The sequence below is a fragment of the Somniosus microcephalus genome, unplaced genomic scaffold, assembly GCF_052327205.1.
Source record: "Somniosus microcephalus isolate GS21.2 unplaced genomic scaffold, FLI_Smic_1.0 unresolved_chr7, whole genome shotgun sequence".
In the NCBI taxonomy this organism is placed as follows: Eukaryota; Metazoa; Chordata; class Chondrichthyes; order Squaliformes; family Somniosidae; genus Somniosus; species Somniosus microcephalus.
In genome coordinates this window covers 3,380,673-3,405,079 of record NW_028225185.1, presented here as the reverse complement: position 1 = coordinate 3,405,079, position 24,407 = coordinate 3,380,673, and the positions used below count along the sequence as shown (strand labels likewise).

The following is a 24,407-nucleotide window of genomic DNA, read 5'->3' as shown; positions in this document are numbered from 1 at the left end:
TGCGGCGCTCCCTCAGTGCCGCCCCTCCGACAGTGCGGCGCTCCCTCAGTGCCGCCCCTCCGACAGTGCGGCGCTCCCTCAGTACTGCCCCTCCGACAGTGCGGCGCTCCCTCACTTGTACCGGGAGTGTCGGCCTAGATTTTGTGCTCAAGTCTCTGGAGTGGGGCTCGAACGCACAAACTTCTGACTGAGGCCAGGGTGCTACACCCAGGGAGCCACGGCCGACACTCAGATGCAAGAACAAGTCAATGGACAGATCAGAAACAGTGATGGAGCAGCAGAACCGAGGCAGGCAGACTGGACGACCGGACATCGAAAACATGAACCGGATGAAGATATCCTGCAAAAATCCGCAATGCTAACAAAAGGTTTTTAAAAGTTATTTATTCTCATCAAACACTCCCAGGACAGGTACAGCACGGGTTAGATACAGAGTAAAGCTCCCTCTACACTGTCCCCATCAAACACTCCCAGGGCAGGTACAGCACGGGTTAGATACAGAGTAAAGCTCCCTCTACACTGTCCCGTCAAACACCCCCAGGGCAGGTACAGCACGGGTTAGATACAGAGTAAAGCTCCCTCTACACCGTCCCACCCTCAGTGTAACCTTTCCCACACCTGGCGCGCTGTGGTTTCCACGGGTGAGCACAGTGAGGAGAGATCAGGAGGTAGCGCGGTCCGGCTCCCCCTGCCTGTTGACCAGGAGCCCGAGCCTGGATCCCGTGTGCCTCGGCAAGTCACCGCGCTATTTCACACAACACTCACTTTCCTGCCATGAATCCCAGCAAATCGAGGACAGCGAGTCGTAACAGTTGGCCTTCAATCGATATAAAGAATTGCACCAGTTCGTGTCCCACACCCAGGGCAGTTTGCAGACCAGATTTCACCGTGAGAGTGGATCCAAAAATTGACCGGTGATGGGCCCCCACCTTCACCCGCCCACCCACCCCTCAATCTTCCCTCCCGCCATTTAAATTCCTCGCACTTCATACAGTTGACCCCATTTCAGGAGGGAGGATGGGTCACAGGTCAGACTTTGGGGGTCTTGCCCCGGAGAGGGGCCACACTCGAGACAGGACACACACCCCTCCCCGGGCAATCCTCGGCGAATCTACTTCTGCCTCTTGTAGACCTTCTGGGCAAAGGTGGTGAAGACTTCGCGCGGCAGGTTGGCGCAGTGTTGGTTGATGAGCCCCATCAGCTGCTGGTAACTCTGCTCCTCGTAGCGCTGGTACACTCCGCGCAGGTCCAGCTCGTCGTACAGGCCCTTGACCTTCGCCACCTTCTCCCGCTCACTCCTCCCGTAGTTCTCCTTCAAAGCACAGCAAGAAGTGATGCACAGTTAGGAACAGGAATACCCGTTTGCAGAGAGCCTCGTGGAACAGAAGGAGGCCATTCGGCCCATCGTGCCTGTGCTGGCTCTTTGAACGAGCTCTCCAATTAGTCCCACCCCCCCCCGGCTCTTTCCCCACAGCCCTGTGAATTTCTCCCCTTCAAGTATTTCTCCAATTCCCTTTTGAAAGTTACTATTGAATCTGCTTCCACCGCCCTTTCAGGCAGCGCATTCCAGATCACAACAACTCGCTGCGTAAAAACAATTCTCCTCATCTCCCCGGTGGTTCTTTTACCAATTATCTTAAATCTGTGTCCTCTGGTTACCGACCCTCCTGCCACTGGAAACACTTTCTCCTGATTTACTCCATCAAAACCTTCATGATTTTGAACACCTCTATTAAATCTCCCCTTAACCTTCTCTGCTCTAAGGAGAACAATCCCAGCTTCTCCAGTCTCTCCACATCACTGAAGTCCCTCATCCCGGAACCATTCTGGTCAATCTCCCCTTAACCTTCTCTGCTCTAAGGAGAACAATCCCAGTCTCTCCACATCACTGAAGTCCCTCAGCCCCTGGTACCATTCTGGTCAATCTCCCCTTAACCTTCTCTGTTCTAAGGAGAACAATCCCAGCTTCTCCAGTCTCTCCACATCACTGACGTCCCTCAGCCCCTGGTACCATTCTGGTCAATCTCCTCGGCACCCTCTCCAAGGCCTTGACATCCTTCCTAAAGTGCGGTGCCCAGAATGGGCATCTTCAAATGACACAAGTGTCTCTCGGACAGATTGGCTGCACCTGGGATCAGCCTCAATCCCAGCTCTCTGCAGTGAGACTGTCCGGTTTGATACCTTTGTCCTGGCAACTAGCTCCACCTCCTCAGCCCCGCAGCTTACTCCTTGCTCGGTTCCAGTTTGTGTCCCCTGGATTAGCTTCTTGAAAACTTCACGCAGTTCACTTTGGAGTCACTTTTCTAGAGAAACTTCCTTAACCACTCAACATTGAAGATAGGAACAGGAGTAGGCCATTCGGCCCCTCGAGTCTGCTCCGCCATTCAATGCGATCATGGCTGATCATCCAAATTCAGTACCCTGTCCCTGCCTTCTCCCCATATCCCTTGATCCCTTTAGCCTTAAGAAATATATCCAACTTCTTGAATATATTTAATGAATTGGCTTCTACTGCCTTCTGTGGTAGAGAATTCCACAGGTTCACCACTCTCTGTGGTGAAGAAATTCCTCCTCATCTCTGTCCTAAATGGCTTACCCCTTATCCTTAGACTGTGGCCCCTGGTTCTGGACTCCCCCGCCATCGGAAACATCCTTCCTGCATCTGGTCTGTCCAGTCCTGTTATAAAGTTTCGATGCGATCCCCTCTCATTCTTCTAAACTCCAGCGAGTACAAGCCCAATCGACCCAATCTCTCCTCATACATCATTCCTGCCATCCCAGGTATCAGCCTGGTAAATCTTCGCTGCACTCCCGCCGTGGCAAGAACTTCCTTCCTTAGATAAGGCGACCAAAACTGCACACAATACAGCAACTTGTATTTATACCGCGCCTTTAACACAGTAAAACGTCCCCGGGCGCTTCACAGAAGCGATTATCAAACAGAATCTGACATCCAGCCACGGTATTCGGACAGGTGACCAAAAGCTTGGTCAAGGAGGTCGGTTTTAAGGAGCGTCTTAAAAGGAGGAGAGAGCGGCGGAGAGGTTAAGGGAGGGAATTCCAGAGCTCGGGGCCCAGGCAGCTGAAGGCACAGCCGCCAATGGTGGAGCGATGGAAATCAGGGGATGCACAAGAGGCCAGAATTGGAGGAGCGCAGAGATCTCGGAGGGTTGTGGGGCTGGAGGGGGTTACAGAGATAGGGAGGGGTGTAGGGGCTGGAGGGGGTTACGGAGATAGGGAGGTGTGTAGGGCTGGAGGAGGTTACAGAAATGGGGAGGGGTGTAAGGCTGGAGGAGGTTACAGAGATAGGGAGGGGTGTAGGGCTGGAGGAGGTTACAGAGATAGGGAGGGGTGTAGGGCTGGAGGGGGTTACAGAGATGGGGAGGGGTGTCGGGGCTGGAGGAGGTTACAGAGATGGGGAGGGGTGTAGGGGCTGGAGGAGGTTACAGAGATAGGGAGGGGTGTAGGGGCTGGAGGGGGTTAGAGAGATAGGGAGGGGCTGGAGGAGGTTACAGAGATGGGGAGGGGTGTAGGGGCTGGAGGAGGTTACAGAGATCTGGAGGGGGTTACAGTGATAGGGAGGGGTGTAGGGCTGGAGGAGGTTACAGTGATAGGGAGAGGGACGAGGAGGCCATGGAGGGATTTGAAAACGAGGATGAGAATTTTTTTAATCGAGGCGTTGCACAGAGGGTGATGGGTGAACGGGACTGGGTGTGAGTTAGGACACGGGGCAGTGAGCACAGGGGGTGATGGGTGAACAGGACTGGGTGTGAGTTAGGGCACAGGGGGTGATGGGTGAACGGGACTGGGTGCAAGTTAGGACACGGGGCAGTGAGCACAGGGGGTGATGGGTGAACGGGACTGGGTGTGAGTTAGGACACGGGGGCAGTGAGCACAGGGGGTGATGGGTGAACGGGACTGGGTGTGAGTTAGGACACGGGGCAGTGAGCACAGGGGGCGATGGGTGAACGGGACTGGGTGTGAGTTAGGACACGGGGCAGTGAGCACAGGGGGTGATGGCTGAACGGGACTGGGTGTGAGTTAGGACACGGGGCAGTGAGCACGGGGTGATGGGTGAACGGGACTGGGTGTGAGTTAGGACACGGGGCAGTGAGCACAGGGGGTGATGGGTGAATGGGACTGGGTGTGAGTTAGGACACGGGCAGTGAGCACGGGGTGATGGGTGAACGGGACTGGGTGTGAGTTAGGACACGGGGCAGTGAGCACAGGAGGTGATGGGTGAACGGGACTGGGTGCGAGTTAGGACACGGGGCAGTGAGCACAGGGGGTGATGGGTGAACGGGACTGGGTGCGAGTTAGGACACGGGGCAGTGAGCACAGGGTGATGGGTGAACGGGACTGGGTGTGAGTTGGGACACGGGGCAGTGAGCACAGGGGGTGATGGGTGAACGGGACTGGGTGTGAGTTAGGACACGGGGCAGTGAGCACAGGGGGTGATGGGTGAACGGGACTGGGTGCGAGTTAGGACACGGGGCAGTGAGCACAGGGGGTGATGGGTGAACGGGACTGGGTGTGAGTTAGGACACGGGGCAGGGAGCACAGGGGTCGATGGGTGAACGGGACTGGGTGTGAGTTAGGACACGGGGCAGGTAGCACAGAGGGTGATGGGTGAACGGGACTGGGTGTGAGTTAGGACACGGGGCAGTGAGCACAGGGGGTGATGGGTGAACGGGACTGGGTGCGAGTTAGGACACGGGGCAGTGAGCACAGGGTGATGGGTGAACGGGACTCGGTGTGAGCTAGGACACGGGGCAGTGAGCACAGGGGGTGATGGGTGAACGGGACTGGCTGTGAGTTAGGACACGGGGCAGTGAGCACAGAGGGTGATGGGTGAACGGGACTGGGTGTGAGTTAGGACACGGGGCAGTGAGCACAGGGGGTGATGGGTGAACGGGACTGGGTGTGAGTTAGGACACGGGGCAGTGAGCACAGGGGGTGATGGGTGAACGGGACTGGGTGCGAGTTAGGACACGGGGCAGTGAGCACAGCGGGTGATGGGTGAACGGGACTGGGTGCGAGTTAGGACACGGGGCAGTGAACACGGGGGTGATGGGTGAACGGGACTGGGTGCGAGTTAGGACACGGGGCAGTGAGCACAGGGGGTGATGGGTGAACGGGACTGGGTGCGAGTTAGGACACGGGGCAGTGAGCACAGGGGGTGATGGGTGAACGGGACTGGGTGCGAGTTAGGACACGGGGCAGTGAGCACAGGGGGTGATGGGTGAACGGGACTGGGTGCGAGTTAGGACACGGGGGTAAGCAGGGTTTACGGAAGGTGGAACGAGGGAGGCCGGCCAGGAGAACGTTGGAATTAACTTCACAAAACCAACCCCCGTCTCTCCTGTAAACCTCAGTCACAGCGGGCGCAGTGACAGACGCACAGGTTAGGGAAGTGATCCCTCTCCGCCATCGCTCACCCAATCCGGCTCCAGCTGCCCAGGGGCTGACCGAGCCGGGGCGGGTCCCTTACCTCCAGAACTTGCCTCTGCTTGGGGCTGACCATGTTGAGCGCCTGCACCACTAGCCAGCTACACTTGTTATCCTCGATGTCGGTGCCAATCTTTCCAGTTACCTCGGGGTCCCCGTAGCAGTCCAGGTAGTCATCCTACGGCACAGAAGCGGCATCTCAAAACCCATCGGCAGATAAAGGGGGGACCCGGCCTCTCACGGCAGCGAGCAGCTCTTAACCCGCCCCATCGTAGGGAGCCACTCAGTCACATCGATAGCGCCACAGCAGCGCCGCAAGACCACCTTCGCCACACGGGACTGCAGCGGTTCAAGCTGGCGGCTGCAAGTTTCACGGAACAATTTTTGGCCCCAGCGCAAGGGCATGAAACAGTTAAACTTCGAGGCACAGAAAAGCTGCCAGTCATCAAAGTCTGCACTTCTTGGCGAACACGTCGATACTGGACAACGAAAGCTTTGACTCAATGACATTGAACTGTGAGGCCTTGAATCACGACTGGTTTTGATGGGAAAAAATTTACATCTGGACAATGCTCGGAGTTTAACTGAAACAATGGGGGGGGTCACGATCGACTGCATGACATGAATGGAAGCACACTAGTCCTGAGCAGACAATCAGCCAACCGCCCATCAACAGTAATAGAAATCACATTGAATATGCATTACAGAGAGCGGGAGAGGAGATAAGGAGTTATCTTCGATCTCACAACTCTGTGATTGAATTATAGGTTGACGAGGTGTGAATGTCGGACAGTTCAGCAAACCGACAACCGAAACTGGTTTGGGGGGGGGGGGGGGGGGGGGGGCCCAGCGTGGGACCAGGTGACTAATAGAACTACAAGAAGGAGCGACATCGACTTGTGGACACTGCTGCAATCAGCTGAAGGAGGACGGGGGCGGGGGGGGGGGACCGGTCAGCTCCAGATCCAAGGCCTGCGATCAACATCGGTAACAACCGGCCGCACGGGCGATTGTACGTTTCAGCCAAATCGCTACAGGGTTTTGGTCTGTGGTCTGTTGGTTTTAATAAACTAACAGTTTTGGGTCGAGCCTAAACCTTTGTGTCGTGTGTTTTTTGTCCCTGTAAATCCAGAGTCCAAGAATCCTGGTACAGCACAAGGGAAGTGAACACCTTACATGGCTAACCACCACCTTCTCGAGGGCAATTAGGGGGATGGGCAATCAATGCCGGTCTTGCCAGCGATGCCCACATCCCGAGAATGAATCTAAACAAAAAGTACGAGTTGGGGGGGTAATAAAAACATTTTAAAATTCAAAGTTAAAGATCCGTGGGAAAGGTCAGCTCGCCCCCTCATAGTTCAGGGGGCGGGGGGTCAGAACCGGGGAATGGCGTGACGCCGAATAATGGGTAGCAGGGCACACGGGTCGGAGAGCAACCTGGGCGCGTGGGATCCTGGTTTTCGGGGGTGTTCCCGGATCGACCCCCCCACCACTTACCTGGATCTGGAAGAATTCCCCCATTTCCAGGAGGATGATCTTCGCGTTGCTGTGCTCAGCTTCCCCGTCGATGGCGGCCTGCGGGGAAAATAATTCGGGAGGGGGTGAAAATTAACCGGTCCCGCTTAGTGGAGTTCACTCCCACTCCCACTTTCTGGTTCATGTATAAACGGTATCCGAATGTCAGGATCGTCAGCCGATCGCACGGGTAAGAATTCATTTTTATATTAAAGCTTTAAAGCCGTCGAACACTCAGAGGAGGGAAATGACGTATGCGGAGAGGTTGGGTCGATTGGGCTTATACTCGCTGGAGTTTAGAAGAATGAGAGGGGATCTCATTGAAACTTATAAAATTCTAACAGGACTAGACAGACTAGATGCAGGAAGGATGTTCCCGATGGTCGGGGAGTCCAGAACCAGGGGTCACAGTCTAAGGATAAGGGGTAAGCCATTTAGGACAGAGATGAGGAGGAATTTCTTCACCCAGAGAGTGGTGAACCTGCGGAATTCTCTACCACAGAAGGCAGTTGAGGCCAATTCATTAAATATATTCAAGAAGGAGTTGGATATATTTCTTAAGGCTAAAGGGATCAAGGGATATGGGGAGAAAGCAGGGACAGGGTACTGAATTTGGATGATCAACCATGATCTCATTGAATGGCGGAGCAGGCTCGAGGGGCCGAATGGCCTACTCCTGCTCCTATCTTCTATGTTTCTATGACCCAAAGTGCAGCTGGGATTAGACAGTGAAGTACTGATTTGAGAACACACTAAATAGGAGCAGGAGTCGGCCATTCGGCCCCTCGAGCCTGCTCCGCCATTCAATGCGATCACGGCTGATCATCGACCTCAACTCCACTTTCCCGCCCGATCCCCATATCCCTCGATTCCCCGAGAGTCCAAAGATCTATCGATCTCAGCCTTGAATATACTCAACGACTGAGCCTCCACAGCCCTCTGGGGCAGAGAATTCCACAGATTCACCGCCCTCGGAGTGAAGAAATTCCTCCTCATCTCAGTCCTCAATGGCCGACCCCTTATCCTGAGACTGTGACCCCTGGTTCGAGACTCTCCAGCCAGGGGGAAACAATGAGATCACCTCTCCTCCTAAATTCTAGGGAATATTGGCCCAATCTCTCAATGTGATTCGGAATCACAGCTCTGGGTTTAACACTGGATTTTTCTAATAGATTTTTGGGGGAATTAGTTATGACCCCATCAAAGTGGTGAATGGCAGCCTGGGGGACGAGGGATAGGGAGATGTAGACTCCAGCCCAGGGGAGGGGCGTGCCTGGCCTTTGCCCACCGTCTGGTACTCACCATGTACATTGCCGCAGCGACGGGCAGGTAGAAGCTGTAAAACGCAGTCTTGTATTTCACGATAGCCTTGTACCTGAAACAGAGACAAGCAGGAGTGATCCATTCATCTCCGCGTCACTCCGCACTGACTGCTCGACCTTACAAACTCCCTCATCCAGCAACCCCATCCTAGATGTGTCAGCTGTGGCTCAGGGGGTAGCACCCTCGCCTCTGAGTCAGACGGTTGTGGGTTCAAGTCCCACTCCAGAGACTTGAGCACAAAAATCCAGGCCGACACTCCCAGTGTAGTACGGAGGGAGTGCCGCACTGTCGGAGGGGCGGTACTGAGGGAGCGCCGCACTGTCGGAGGGGCGGCACTGAGGGAGCGCCGCACTGTCGGAGGGGCGGCACTGAGGGAGCGCCGCACTGTCGGAGGGGCGGCACTGAGGGAGCGCCGCACTGTCGGAGGGGCGGCACTGAGGGAGCGCCGCACTGTCGGAGGGGCGGCACTGAGGGAGCGCCGCACTGTCGGAGGGGCGGCACTGAGGGAGCGCCGCACTGTCGGAGGGGCGGCACTGAGGGAGCGCCGCACTGTCGGAGGGGCGGCACTGAGGGAGCGCCGCACTGTCGGAGGGGCGGCACTGAGGGAGCGCCGCACTGTCGGAGGGGCGGTACTGAGGGAGCGCCGCACTGTCGGAGGGGCGGTACTGAGGGAGCGCCGCACTGTCGGAGGGGCGGTACTGAGGGAGCGCCGCACTGTCGGAGGGGCGGTACTGAGGGAGCGCCGCACTGTCGGAGGGGCGGTACTGAGGGAGCGCCGCACTGTCGGAGGGGCGGTACTGAGGGAGCGCCGCACTGTCGGAGGGGCAGTACTGAGGGAATGCCGCACTGTCGGAGGGGCGGTACTGAGGGAGTGCCGCACTGTCGGAGGGGCGGTACTGAGGGAGCGCCGCACTGTCGGAGGGGCAGTACTGAGGGAATGCCGCACTGTCGGAGGGGCGGTACTGAGGGAGTGCCGCACTGTCGGAGGGGCGGTACCGAGGGCGCGCCGCACTGTCGGAGGGGCGGTACTGAGGGAGCGCCGCACTGTCGGAGGGTCAGTGCTGAGGGAGCGCCGCACTGTCGGAGGGTCAGTGCTGAGGGAGCGCCGCACTGTCGGAGGTGCCGTCTTTCGGATGAGACGTTAAACTGAGGCCCCGTCTGCCCTCTGAGGTGGATGTAAAAGATCCCACGGCCACTATTTTGAAGAAGAGCAGGGGGGAGTTCTCCCCGGTGTCCTGCCAATATTTATCCCTCAATCAACATAACAAAAAACAGATGATCTGGTCATTGGGGGGGGGGGCAGGGGGTCACACAGGGTCGTGAAATCCCGGGTTGTGTCTCCAGCCTGTGCTAGTGCCAGTCAGCGCCCCCGGGCAAAGGAGAGAGACAGAGAAATAACCGCTCGGGATCGAGGTGACGGTAGCGGTGGAACAGGAGCCCGCCTCCCCAGGTACAGGCAGTCCCCGTGGGAGGGGAGCCCGTGATATCCCTCACCTCTGCTCTGTGAATCGATCCAGGTCGATCTTACTGGGCTGGGCGGTCATCAGGTCCAGAGACTGGCCGAGCTCCGTCTGGTAGGAGGTCTGGGATTGGGAAAACAGCAAAGGTTAGTCCAGACCGGGCCCCCCTCGGTCACACCCTGCCCGCGCTCTCCCACCCTCCCTCAATCACTCTCTCCCCCTCCCACTCCCCCCTGTCAACTCGCGCTGAGATACAGGCCCTTCGATCTCCCACTCGAGGGTCAAGAGCGAGTGTCGGCCGGGGAGAAACGTGAACCGAACTGACCCCGTCCTTGACACATACACACTTTCCAACGGGAGTCAGCGGACAGAGACATAGAAACAGGAGTAGGCCATTCGGCCCCTCGAGCCTGCTCCGCCATTCAATGAGATCATGGCTGATCATCCAAATTCAGTACCCTGTCCCTGCCTTCTCCCCATATCCCTTGATCCCTTTAGCCTAATGAAATATATCTAACTCCTTCTTGAATATATTTAATGAATTGGCCTCCACCGCCCTCTGTGGTAGAGAATTCCACAGGTTCACCACTCTCTGGGTGAAGAAATTCCTCCTCATCTCTGTCCTAAATGGCTTACCCCTTATCATTAGACTGTGACCCCTAGTTCTGGACTCCCCAACCATCGGGAACATCCTTCCTGCATCTAGTCTGTCCAGTCCTGTTAGAATTTTCTAAGTTTCAATGAGATCCCCTCTCATTCTTCTAAACTCCAGCGAGTACAAGCCCAATCGACCTAATCTCTCCTCATACGTCATTCCTGCCATCCCAGGTATCAGCCTGGTGAATCTTCACTGCACTCCCTCCATGGCAAGAACATCCTTCCTCAGATAAGGCGACCAAAACTGCACACAATACTCAAGGTGTGGTCTCACCAAGGCCCTGTACAACTGCAGCAAGACATCCTTGTTCCTGTACTCGAATCCTCTCGCTATGAAGGCCAACATACCATTTGCCGTCTTAACCGCCCACACACTGTTCCTCCTCCCGGGGCCAGCTCGTCCCCCAACCCCCGGCCCCTGCCAGGGCGGAGGTGGGTCAACGGCACAGGCCCAGGGCGGATTCAGCAGCTTGGGGTTCTTTTATTGTTAAATAAAAACACGTGGGCGGCACGAGCGGAGCCTCGCCAGTGTCTCATTCAAATCTCAGACCGAGTTATTCAGGGGTCCCGGGCTCGTGGGCCGAAACAATCACGGCTCCGCACCGAGGGTCAGCGAGGAGGCTGCCGTCCTAGTGGGGTACCGCAGGGATCAGTGCTTGGGCCCCAGCTATTCACAATATATATCAATGATTTGGATGAGGGAACCAAATGTAATATTTCCAAGTTTGCTGACGACACGAAACTAGGTGGGATTGTGAGTTGTGAGGAGGATGCAAAGAGGCTTCAAGGCGATTTAGACAAGTTGAGTGAGTGGGCAAATACATGGCAGATGCAGTATAACGTGGATAAATGTGAAGTTATCCACTTCGGTAGGAAAAACAGAAAGGTAGAATATTATTTAAATGGTGATAGATTGGGAAATGTTGATGTACAAAGGGACCTGGGTGTCCTTGTACACCAGTCACTGAAAGCAAACATGCAGGTGCAGCAAGCAGTTAGGAAGGCAAATGGTATGTTGGCCTTCATTGCAAGAGGATTTGAGTACAGGAGCAAGGATGTCTTACTCCAGTTATACAGGGCCTTGGTGAGACCACACCTGGAGTACTGTGTGCAGTTTTGGTCTCCTTACCTAAGAAAGGATATACTTGCCATAGAGGGAGTGCAGCGAAGGTTCACCAGACTGATTCCTGGGATGGCAGGACTGTCGTATGAGGAGAGATTGGGTCGACTAGGCCTGTATTCACTAGAGTTTAGAAGAATGAGAGGGGATCTCATTGAAACGTATAAAATTCTGACAGGGCTGGACAGACTGGATGCAGGGAGGATGTTTCCCCTGGCTGGGGGGGGTCTAGAACGAGGGGTCACAGTCTCAGGATACAGGGTAGGACATTTAGGACTGAGCCGAGGAGAAATGTCTTCACTCAGAGGGTGGTGAACCTGTGGAATTCTCTACCACAGAAGGCTGTGGAGGCCAAGTCACTGAATATATTGAAGAAGGAGATCGATAGATTTCTAGACACAAAAGGCATCAAGGGGTATGGGGAGAGAGCGGGAATATGGTATTGAGATAGAGGATCAGCCGTGATCATATTGAATGGCAGAGCAGGCTCGAGGGGCCGAATCCTGCTCCTATTTTTCTATGTTTCTATTGGACGATGTCGCGCACGCCCCTGACCCCAGACCCCTGACCCCCTGACCTGCAGGAACAGCTCCAGCAGATGGAGGTAGTACGGTTGTCCCCTCGTGTACTTGCGCAGGAGCTGGTAAACTGTGGCCTCCAGGAGATAGGAGTCGTTGATGGCGTCCAATCCCACGCCTTCCTGGGAGAGAGAGAGAGAGAGAGGGTGTTAGACCCCGGTCCCTACACACCAACCCCTCGCACGGTTCCACACGACCCCCATCCCAGGAGGCACCCCTCGTTGATCCCTCGCAGACACAGACCCGCGTCCCGTCACCGTGCGGGGGAATCGCAGGCACAGACCCGCGTCCCGTCACCGTGCGGGGGAATAGCAGACCTGCGTCCCGTCACCGTGCGGGGGAATCGCAGGCACAGACCCGCGTCCCGTCACCATGCGGGGGAATAGCAGACACAGACCCGCATCCCGTCACCGTGCGGGGGAATCGCAGGCACAGACCCGCGTCCCGTCACCGTGCGGGGGAAATCGCAGGCACAGACCCGCGTCCCGTCACCGTGCGGGGGAATCGCAGGCACAGACCCGCGTCCCGTCACCGTGCGGGGGAATCGCAGGCACAGACCCGCGTCCCGTCACCGTGCGGGGGAATCGCAGGCACAGACCCGCGTCCCGTCACCGTGCGGGGGAATCGCAGACACAGACCCACGTCCCGTCACCGTGCGGGGGAATCGCAGGCACAGACCCGCGTCCCGTCACCGTGCGGGGGAATCGCAGGCACAGACCCACGTCCCGTCACCGTGCGGGGGAATCGCAGGCACAGACCCGCGTCCCGTCACCGTGCGGGGGAATCGCAGACACAGACCCGCGTCCCGTCACCGTGCGGGGGAATCGCAGGCACAGACCCGCGTCCCGTCACCGTGCGGGGGAATCGCAGGCACAGACCCGCGTCCCGTCACCGTGCGGGGGAATCGCAGACACAGACCCGCGTCCCGTCACCGTGCGGGGGAATCGCAGGCACAGACCCGCGTCCCGTCACCGTGCGGGAGAATCGCAGGCACAGACCCGCGTCCCATCACCGTGCGGGAGAATCGCAGGCACAGACCCGCGTCCCGTCACCGTGCGGGGGAATCGCAGGCACAGACCCGCGTCCCGTCACCGTGCGGGGGAGTCGCAGGCACAGACTCGCGTCCCGTCACCGTGCGGGGGAATCGCAGACACAGACCCACGTCCCGTCACCGTGCGGGGGAATCGCAGGCACAGACCCGCGTCCCGTCACCGTGCGGGGGAATCGCAGGCACAGACCCACGTCCCGTCACCGTGCGGGGGAATCGCAGGCACAGACCCGCGTCCCGTCACCGTGCGGGGGAATCGCAGACACAGACCCGCGTCCCGTCACCGTGCGGGGGAATCGCAGGCACAGACCCGCGTCCCGTCACCGTGCGGGGGAATCGCAGGCACAGACCCGCGTCCCGTCACCGTGCGGGGGAATCGCAGACACAGACCCGCGTCCCGTCACCGTGCGGGGGAATCGCAGGCACAGACCCGCGTCCCGTCACCGTGCGGGAGAATCGCAGGCACAGACCCGCGTCCCGTCACCGTGCGGGGGAATCGCAGGCACAGACCCGCGTCCTGTCACCGTGCGGGGGAATCGCAGGCACAGACCCGCGTCCCATCACCGTGCGGGGGAATCGCAGGCACAGACCCGCGTCCCGTCACCGTGCGGGGGAAATCGCAGACACAGACCCACGTCCCGTCACCGTGCGGGGGAATCGCAGGCACAGACCCGCGTCCCGTCACCGTGCGGGAGAATCGCAGGCACAGACCCGCGTCCCGTCACCGTGCGGGGGAAATCGCAGACACAGACCCACGTCCCGTCACCGTGCGGGGGAATCGCAGGCACAGACCCGCGTCCCGTCACCGTGCGGGGGAATCGCAGACACAGACCCGCGTCCCGTCACCGTGCGGGAGAATCGCAGGCACAGACCTGCGTCCCGTCACCGTGCGGGGGAATCGCAGGCACAGACCCGCGTCCCGTCACCGTGCGGGGGAATCGCAGGCACAGACCCGCGTCCCGTCACCGTGCGGGGGAGTCGCAGGCACAGACTCGCGTCCCGTCACCGTGCGGGGGAATCGCAGGCACAGACCCGCGTCCCGTCACCGTGCGGGGGAATCGCAGGCACAGACCCACGTCCCGTCACCGTGCGGGGGAATCGCAGGCACAGACCCGCGTCCCGTCACCGTGCGGGGGAATCGCAGACACAGACCCGCGTCCCGTCACCGTGCGGGGGAATCGCAGGCACAGACCCGCGTCCCGTCACCGTGCGGGGGAATCGCAGGCACAGACCCGCGTCCCGTCACCGTGCGGGGGAATCGCAGACACAGACCCGCGTCCCGTCACCGTGCGGGGGAATCGCAGGCACAGACCCGCGTCCCGTCACCGTGCGGGAGAATCGCAGGCACAGACCCGCGTCCCGTCACCGTGCGGGGGAATCGCAGGCACAGACCCGCGTCCTGTCACCGTGCGGGGGAATCGCAGGCACAGACCCGCGTCCCATCACCGTGCGGGGGAATCGCAGGCACAGACCCGCGTCCCGTCACCGTGCGGGGGAAATCGCAGACACAGACCCACGTCCCGTCACCGTGCGGGGGAATCGCAGGCACAGACCCGCGTCCCGTCACCGTGCGGGAGAATCGCAGGCACAGACCCGCGTCCCGTCACCGTGCGGGGGAAATCGCAGACACAGACCCACGTCCCGTCACCGTGCGGGGGGAATCGCAGGCACAGACCCGCGTCCCGTCACCGTGCGGGGGAATCGCAGACACAGACCCGCGTCCCGTCACCGTGCGGGAGAATCGCAGGCACAGACCTGCGTCCCGTCACCGTGCGGGGGAATCGCAGACACAGACCCGCGTCCCGTCACCGTGCGGGAGAATCGCAGGCACAGACCTGCGTTCCATCACTCCAGAGAGCAGCATTAATCAGAGCGAATGTCGAACAATTCATTGGTTGGGATTCTGGCCTTGGATCAAACGTTAACGAGCGTCCGCGCTGGCGAGAGAGCCGGGAGATTGAGCGACAGAATCCCTACCCTCCGATACCAACACACTTGGCCCCTTCGGGTGAGCGACTGGTCCATGATGTCATCCGCGACCAGGAAGAACGATTGAAACTAAAACCAAACGGGAAACAGACAGAGATCAGCTGTTGGGGAACGAATCGCAATGGAGCTGCGAGTAAATGAGCGGTCAGAGTCTGTCAGCGCACGGACTGAGCGCAGTCTCAAAATCACAGCAACCAATCAACTGTGCCTGCCGTAATATAAAAAGACTCCCATTTCTCCAGCGCCTTTCACCACCTCAGGACGTCCCGCAGCACTTTACAGCCAATGAAGTACTTTTTGAAGTGGTCACTGTTGTAATGTGGGAAACGCGGCAGCGAAATTGCGCACAGCAAGGTCCCACAAACAGCAATGTGATAATGACCAGATCATCTGTTTTATGTGTTGGTTGAGGGTAAATATTGACCCCAGGACACCGGGGAGAACTCCCCCCTGCTCTTCTTCCAATAGTGCACATGGATCTTTTACATCCACCTGAGAGGGCAGACGGGGCCTCGGTTTAACGCCTCACCAAAAGACACACCCTCCGACAGTGCGGCGCTCCCTCAGTACCGCCCCTCCGACAGTGCGGCGCTCCCTCAGTACCGCCCCTCCGACAGTGCGGCGCTCCCTCAGTACCGCCCCTCCGACAGTGCGGCGCTCCCTCAGTACCGCCCCTCCGACAGTGCGGCGCTCCCTCAGTACCGCCCCTCCGACAGTGCGGCGCTCCCTCAGTACCGCCCCTCCGACAGTGCGGCGCTCCCTCAGTACCGCCCCTCCGACAGTGCGGCGCTCCCTCAGTACCGCCCCTCCGACAGTGCGGCGCTCCCTCGGTACCGCCCCTCCGACAGTGCGGCGCTCCCTCAGTACCGCCCCTCCGACAGTGCGGCGCTCCCTCGGTACCGCCCCTCCGACAGTGCGGCGCTCCCTCGGTACCGCCCCTCCGACAGTGCGGCGCTCCCTCGGTACCGCCCCTCCGACAGTGCGGCGCTCCCTCAGTACCGCCCCTCCGACAGTGCGGCGCTCCCTCGGTACCGCCCCTCCGACAGTGCGGCGCTCCCTCGGTACCGCCCCTCCGACAGTGCGGCGCTCCCTCGGTACCGCCCCTCCGACAGTGCGGCGCTCCCTCGGTACCGCCCCTCCGACAGTGCGGCGCTCCCTCGGTACCGCCCCTCCGACAGTGCGGCGCTCCCTCAGTACCGCCCCTCCGACAGTGCGGCGCTCCCTCAGTACCGCCCCTCCGACAGTGCGGCGCTCCCTCGGTACCGCCCCTCCGACAGTGCGGCGCTCCCTCAGTACCGCCCCTCCGACAGTGCGGCGCTCCCTCGGTACCGCCCCTCCGACAGTGCGGCGCTCCCTCGGTACCGCCCCTCCGACAGTGCGGCGCTCCCTCAGTACCGCCCCTCCGACAGTGCGGCGCTCCCTCAGTACCGCCCCTCCGACAGTGCGGCGCTCCCTCAGTACCGCCCCTCCGACAGTGCGGCGCTCCCTCAGTACCGCCCCTCCGACACTGCGGCGCTCCCTCAGTACCGCCCCTCCGACAGTGCGGCGCTCCCTCAGTACCGCCCCTCCGACAGTGCGGCGCTCCCTCAGTACCGCCCCTCCGACAGTGCGGCGCTCCCTCAGTACCGCCCCTCCGACAGTGCGGCGCTCCCTCAGTACCGCCCCTCCGACAGTGCGGCGCTCCCTCAGTACCGCCCCTCCGACAGTGCGGCGCTCCCTCAGTACCGCCCCTCCGACAGTGCGGCGCTCCCTCAGTACCAAGGTGCTTCACAGGAGCGTTACCAAACAAGATTTGGCACCGAGCCACAGAGGGAGATATTAGGACAGGTGACCAAAAGCTGGGTCAAGGAGGTCAGTTTTAAGGAGAGTCTTCAAGGAGGAGAGTGAGGCGGAGAGGTTTAGGGAGGGAATTCCAGAGCTCGGGGCCCAGGCGGCTGATGGCACGGCCGCCAATGGTGGAGCGATGGAAATCGGGGGATGCGCAAGAGGCCAGAATTGGAGGAGCTCAGAGATCTCGGAGGGTTGTAGGGCTGGAGGGGGTTACAGAGATAGGGAGGGTTGTAGGGCTGGAGGAGGTTACAGAGATAGGGAGGGGTGTCGGGGCTGGAGGAGGTTACAGAGATAGGGAGGGGTGTAGGGGCTGGAGGAGGTTACAGAGATAGGGAGGGCTGTAGGGGCTGGAGGAGGTTACAGAGATAGGGAGGGGTGTAGGGGCTGGAGGAGGTTACAGAGATAGGGAGGGGTGTAGGGCTGGAGGAGGTTACAGAGATAGGGAGGGGTGTAGGGCTGGAGGAGGTTACAGAGATAGGGAGGGGTGTAGGGGCTGGAGGAGGTTACAGAGATAGGGAGGGGTGTAGGGGCTGGAGGAGGTTACAGAGATAGGGAGGGGTGTAGGGGCTGGAGGAGGTTACAGAGATAGGGAGGGGTGTAGGGCTGGAGGAGGTTACAGAGATAGGGAGGGGTGTAGGGCTGGAGGGGGTTACAGAGATGGGGAAGAGGTGTAGGGGCTGGAGGAGGTTACAGAGATAGGGAGGGGTGTAGGGGCTGGAGGAGGTTACAGAGATAGGGAGGGGTGTAGGGGCTGGAGGAGGTTACAGAGATAGGGAGGGGTGTAGGGGCTGGAGGAGGTTACAGAGATAGGGAGGGGTGTAGGGGCTGGAGGAGGGTTACAGAGATAGGGAGGGGTGTAGGGCTGGAGGAGGTTACAGAGATAGGGAGGGGTGTAGGGCTGGAGGAGGTTACAGAGATAGGGAGGATTGTAGGGGCTGGAGGAGGTTAGAGAGATAGGGAGGGGTGTAGGGGCTGGAGGAGGTTACAGAGATAGGGAGGGGTGTAGCGGATGGAGGGTGTTACAGAGATGGGGAGGGGTGTCGGGGCTGGAGGAGGTTACAGAGATGGGGAGGGGTGTAGGGGCTGGAGGAGGTTAGAGAGATGGGGAGGGGTGTAGGGGCTGGAGGAGGTTACAGAGATAGGGAGGGGTGTAGGAGGTTACAGAGATATCCAATACCAGGCCCAGGGGAACGTGTTGATCTGTGGGGACCTCAATTCAAGAACGGGCGAAGAACCAGACTTCACCAATAATCAGGGAAACAATTACGTTTTCGGGAATAACCACTTTGACATCCCTTCCCTTCCATACAGGCATAACCGCGACAAGCAGTCAAATACCAACGGAAAACAGCTACTACAGCTCTGTCGAAACCTGGGTCTGTACATTGTCAATGGTAGGTTCATAGGAGACCTCCTAGGAAGATCGACCTATTGCTCACCTCTTGGCTGCAGCACAGTAGACTATATGATTACAGACTTAGACCCATCCTCTTTCAGAGCATTCACAGTCAAACCACAAACAACACTGTCAGATCACAGTCAAATTACTATGTTCCTCAAAAAGACAGAAACAAACAACATAGAAACACAACCCAGTAAACTGTACAACACCAAAAAATCGTACAGATGGGCCAAAAACGACACGGAAAAATACCAGAAAACAATTAGCAATGCATCAACTCAAGCTCTCTTAGACACCTTTCTGGATAACATATACACTCACAATAAAGAAGGCGTAAACCGGGCAGTTAGTAAACTAAACAATATTTTTGATAATTTGGCAACAAATGCAAACTTGAAAGCTCGCAAGAACAAACCCAAAACAAAAAACTATGAAAAATGGTTTGACCCAGATTGCCATAACATGAGGAAAAAACTTAGAAAAATATCAAACCAAAAACACAGACATCCAGAAAACGAGGAACTACGCCTTACTTATTGTCAGACACTAACACAATACAGAAACACACTCAGAACCAAAAAAGAGCAATATATTAAGAATACACTCAGCTCCATGGAGGAATCCATTGATTCCAATTGTTTCTGGGAAAACTTGAAAACACTACACAAAAAACAACACGACGATTTGGCCATTCAAAATGGGGACACATGGGTAAACCACTTTGAAAAATTATACCAGAAAAACACACTAAGACCAGAGCAACACCAAATATGCAAAAAACTGGAAAAGCTAGAAATGGCCATAAAAGATAACCAAAACCCGCTGGACGCCATAATAACAGAAAAAGAACTTCTTGAAAAACTCAAGGACCTGCGACCAAGAAAAGCCTGCGGGACAGACGGCATACTAAACGAGATGATTAAACACACAGACAACAAAATGAAACTGGCTATCCTAAAACTCTTCAACTTGGTTCTGAGTGTCGGTTATTTCCCTGATATCTGGAACAAAGGACTCATAACGCCCATATACAAAAGTGGGGACAAAATCGACCCAAACAACTATCGAGGCATCTGTGTAAACAGTAACCTGGGGAAGGTATTCTGTAGCATCATAAACAAAAGACTTATAAACTTCCTTGAGGAGCACAATGTCTTGAGTAAAAGCCAAATTGGATTCCTGCCAAACTATAGAACATCCGATCATATCTTCACCCTACAGACCCTAATTGACAAACACGTTCACCATAACAAAAGCAAAATCTACGCATGCTTTGTAGATTTCCAGAAGGCTTTCGACTCCATCTGGCATGACGGTTTATTCCTGAAACTTATCGAAAGCGGGGTAGGAGGGAAAACATATGATGTAATTAAATCAATGTATACAAACAACAAATGTGCAGTTAAAATTGGAGACAAACAAACAAAATACTTCCCACAGGGGCGGGGGGTGACGCAGGGCTCGCCAATCTCACCGACACTCTTTAATATTTACATAAATGGATTGGCAAAACTACTTGAACAATCTACAGCACCCGGCCTCACCCTATATGAATCCAAGGTTAAATTCCTCCTCTATGCAGACGACCTGGTTCTGCTGTCACCAACTAAAGAGGGGCTACAGCAGAACCTGGACCTGCTGGAGTTGTACTGCCAGACTTGGGCCCTGACAATAAATCCCCAAAAAACCAAAGTCCTTGTGTTCCAGCAAAGATCCAAACATCAGGGACCCAAAATAAATTTCACAGTAGGAACAACCAAAATTGAACAAACCACTAACTACACATACTTGGGCTTAAAAATCAGTTCTACGGGAAACTTCAAACTGGCTGTGAATGAACTGAAAGAGAAAGCAAGAAGGGCTTTCTATGCCATCAAAAAATCAATCCAAATAGAAATCCCAATTAGCATTTGGCTCAAAATTTTCAAATCAGTAATTGAACCAATTGCACTCTATGGCAGTGAGGTATGGGGACCGCTAACTCAACAAGAATTTGCAAAATGGGACAAACACCCAATTGAGATCCTACATGCAGAATTCTGTAAAAGTATCCTCCGGACTCAAAGGAAAACAGTAAACAATGCATGCAGGGCGGAACTAGGCCAATATCCATTAATAATCACTATCCAAAAAAGAGCCACCAAATTTTGGAATCACCTACAAATGAGCAACCCCCAATGCTATCACTACGACGCCCTGAAATGCCAAGAGCTGACCATAAAGAAGAATACCCTCAGTCAACTAGTCCTGGGACTCAGTGAAGTAACTGATGCGCTATCAATTACTCATAAAAGACTGAGAGTTAGAAGAGTAACTAAAGGCTTTTATTAACAACAGAATGGAGGTCTGCCTCGAGTGGTCGACCGGTCCAGGATACAAGGGCTGGGGAGCAGTCACCTTTATACTAGGACCTGTGGGAGGAGTCAGCCGAGGCATGTCCAGGCATGTACACAGTGGAATACAAACAGGACAAACAGGAATACAAACAGTGGTTTACCACAGTAACTACTAACGATAACCAGCCCCAGGACAGTGACAGGGCAACACAAAGAATTCGACCCAACACAATCGTCGCTAAGCAAAAGGAAAAATATCTGACATATTGGGCAGAAACAACAAAAACCCAAAGCAAACTCAATTGCTACTTGGCCCTAAACAGACAATACAACATAGCTGATTACCTGACCATGGTAAAGGATAACAAACTGAGAAGAACCTTGACAAGGTACAGACTTAGCGAACATAGCCTAGCGATCGAAAAAGGCAGACACAGGCAGACCAGGCTGCCAAGAGAAGACAGGATATGCTCTCACTGCAGTCAGGGAGTAGTGGAGACAGAGATGCACTTCCTCACAGCCTGCGGAAAATATCAGGGCATCAGGGAGAATTTCTACCAAAAATTCTCACAAATATGCCCTGATTTCAGAAATCTGAGTGACAACCAAAAACTCCCATTCCTACTGGGAGAGGAGAGAAGCTGTGTAACACTGGCGGCACACTATGTTACAGCTTGCCATGAACAGAGGGACAACCAGTAAACTAAGAAAAGAATATATATAAACAATGCGAATGTATATTTATACACTCAGGGATATACCTGTTTATACACTGTATGAATAGAACTGCGTTTATGTGCTAAACCATAAATGTATTTTGATGCTTTGGCAACATAAGATGTAACTTATCATGCCAATAAAGCGATTTGAATTGTGAATTGTGATAGGGAGGGGTGTGGGGCTGGAGGGGGTTACAGAGATAGGGAGGGGTGTAGGGGCTGGAGGAGGTTACAGAGATAGGGAGGGGTGTAGCGGATGGAGGGGGTTACAGAGATAGGGAGGGGTGTAGGGCTGGAGGAGGTTACAGAGATAGGGAGGGGTGTAGCGGATGGAGGGGGTTACAGAGATAGGGAGGGGTGTAGGGCTGGAGGAGGTTAGAGAGATAGGGAGGGGATTGGGAATCCTGTGAAATGAAGCAATATAATGGACAGACTCACCAGCTCTACGCACCAGCCGATGATTAGCGCCATCTTGAAGTTCTCCTCCGTCTGCTGCTTGGGGCTCACCAGCTCCCGGAACGAGGCGATCACCGACAGACCCCGGTTCCTCTTCCCACCCGGAGTGTTGTATTCAATCACCTGGGGCGGGGGGGCAGGGAGGGCAGTCAGTGCAGCAACAACCGGCGGCTAAAACAGGACTCGTCAAGAGCGGAGCCCATCCCCATAAACCAGCGACATTGTTGCAGTCGACACATCCCAACAAAGCAGCGGCCTCGGTTACAGTCCAGAGAGTGAATCCCCCAGACTGTCGTTTCCCCCAGACGGTTCCAACCCCCCTCCCCCAGACGGCCCAACCCCCTCCCCCAGACGGTCGCCCCCTCCCCCCCAGACGGCCTACCCGCCCCCCCCTCCCCCAGACGGCCCCCCCCCCCACTTCCAGACGGTCGTCTCCCCTCTGGGCAGCCCCCTACCTCTCGCAGACGTTTGATGGCGTCCCCGATCTCTGGGTGGTGCAGGTCCTCCTGGGTCAGGTCCTCCACGACCTGCGCGAAGATCTGGTCGAACTCCCTCACGTCGGCCTTGACCGCAGGCTTCTTCTCCAAACTCATGGTCCAGGTGCCTGCAGAGGGTGGGGGTCAGGGGTCGGGGGAGTCAGAGCCCAGAACCAGCGTCAGTCCCTCGGGGAACGGGGATCTCAACACCACCCGCACCGACAGGTCCTCACACTGCAAACCAAAGACATCCCATAACCAGGGAGGGAAGGGAAGCTCTGGATGACCCACCAGGAACGAGAACGCCAGCAGTGACTGGGATTGAGTCCCTGATCTGGGGGTCGAATGTGCCTCGCTCCGGTTACTAACTGACCCACTTACCCCCAGCCCATCCAATTTGGATCTTTAATCCAACCAACCAGAGAGAAAGAAGGACTGGCATTTATACAGTGCGGCGCTCCCTCAGTACTGCCCCTCCGACAGTGCGGCGCTCCCTCAGCACCGCCCCTCCAACAGCGCGGCACTCCCTCAGTACTGCCCCTCCAACAGTGCGGCGCTCCCTCAGTACTGCCCCTCCAACAGCGCGGCGCTCCCTCAGTACTGCCCCTCCAACAGCACGGCGCTCCCTCAGTACTGCCCCTCCAACAGCGCGGCACTCCCTCAGTACTGCCCCTCCAACAGCGCGGCACTCCCTCAGTACTGCCCCTCCAACAGCGCGGCGCTCCCTCAGTACTGCCCCTCCAACAGCGCGGCGCTCCCTCAGTACCGCCCCTCCGACAGTGCGGCTCACCCTCAGTACTGCCCCTCCGACAGTGCGGTGCTCCCTCAGTACCGCCCCTCCGACAGTGCGGTGCTCCCTCAGTACCGCCCCTCCGACAGTGCGGCGCTCCCTCAGTACTGCCCCTCCGACAGTGCGGTGCTCCCTCAGTACTGCCCCTCCAACAGCGCGGCGCTCCCTCAGTACTGCCCCTCCGACAGTGCGGTGCTCCCTCAGTACCGCCCCTCCGACAGTGTGGCGCTCCCTCAGTACCGCCCCTCCGACAGTGCGGTGCTCCCTCAGTACCGCCCCTCCGACAGTGCGGCACTCCCTCAGTACTGCCCCTCCGACAGTGCGGCGCTCCCTCAGTACCGCCCCTCCGACAGTGCGGCGCTCCCTCAGTACCGCCCCTCCGACAGTGCGGCACTCCCTCAGTACTGCCCCTCCGACAGTGCGGCGCTCCCTCAGTACCACCCCTCCGACAGTGCGGCGCTCCCTCAGTACTGCACTGGAAGTGTCGGCCTGGATTTTATGCTCAAGTCTCTGGAGTGGGACTCGAACCCACAACCTTTGGACTTGGAGGCGAGAAAAAGGAGCCCCACCCTGTTAAATGTTTCCCCGATAGGTATAACCTCAAAGTCTCAAAAGACTAGACTTGGGACTCTGCATCTACAACAGCGACTACACTTCAAAAGTACTTCATTGGCTGTAAAGCGCTGTGGGAGGTCCTGAGGGTGGTGAAAGGCGCTGGAGAAACGCGAGTCTCTCTCTTCGCAATGCCGGGGGCGCAACCGAACCTCGCCCGCTCGCCACCTGCCGACGCACCATCAACCCAGGATTGGCCGACAGCCTGAGACAGCTTACCGTGACTCCCGGCGAGCGCCCGCGGCACGGCAGGGCTGGAGCGGCGCTGGCGGCGGGCTAACAACGCGGCACGGTGGCGGAAGAGCTGGCGGTACATGGCATCACGGGACTGGCGCTACAACAACAACAAGAACCTGCATTGAAATAGCGCCATCAGCACAAAATAAAAGACCGCGCATCTCTCCGGCGCCGTTCACGACCACCGGACGTCCCGAAGCCCTTCACAGCCAATGAAGTACTTTTTTTTGAAGTGTGGTCACTGTTGTAATGTGGGAAACGCGGCAGCCAATTGGCGCACAGCAAGCTCCCACAAACAGCAACGTGATAAATGAGCCGGATCATCTGTTTTTAGTGATGTGGCGAGGGATAAATATGCCCTGGTCCCCTCACGCCACACCCTGGTCCCCTCACGCCACACCCTGGTCCCCT

The 24,407-nt window shown here is 57.0% G+C and overlaps 1 protein-coding gene across 6 annotated transcripts in view; it reads right to left on the bottom strand.

Annotated features, from left to right (window-relative positions):
• Nucleotides 1-369: 369 nt before the first annotated feature.
• The window catches only part of fdps (farnesyl diphosphate synthase (farnesyl pyrophosphate synthetase, dimethylallyltranstransferase, geranyltranstransferase)), a 33,327-nt gene continuing 9,289 nt past the window's right edge, over nucleotides 370-24,407 (bottom strand). For 2 of the 6 annotated variants that reach the window (XM_085978475.1, XM_085978477.1), the window contains exons 2-11: nucleotides 23,979-24,093; nucleotides 22,337-22,485; nucleotides 21,864-22,004; nucleotides 15,127-15,207; nucleotides 12,101-12,223; nucleotides 9,781-9,869; nucleotides 8,266-8,338; nucleotides 6,946-7,023; nucleotides 5,492-5,626; nucleotides 370-1,312 (exon numbers count right to left, since the gene is read on the bottom strand). In XM_085978475.1, the coding sequence (XP_085834601.1) occupies nucleotides 1,112-1,312; nucleotides 5,492-5,626; nucleotides 6,946-7,023; nucleotides 8,266-8,338; nucleotides 9,781-9,869; nucleotides 12,101-12,223; nucleotides 15,127-15,207; nucleotides 21,864-22,004; nucleotides 22,337-22,485; nucleotides 23,979-24,075 (1,167 nt within the window). In that variant the 5' untranslated portion in view covers nucleotides 24,076-24,093 and the 3' untranslated portion in view covers nucleotides 370-1,111. The remainder of the gene's footprint in view (nucleotides 1,313-5,491; nucleotides 5,627-6,945; nucleotides 7,024-8,265; nucleotides 8,339-9,780; nucleotides 9,870-12,100; nucleotides 12,224-15,126; nucleotides 15,208-21,863; nucleotides 22,005-22,336; nucleotides 22,486-23,978; nucleotides 24,094-24,407) is intronic. The other 4 variants (XM_085978480.1, XM_085978474.1, XM_085978479.1 and 1 more) reach the window with 3 other exon arrangements.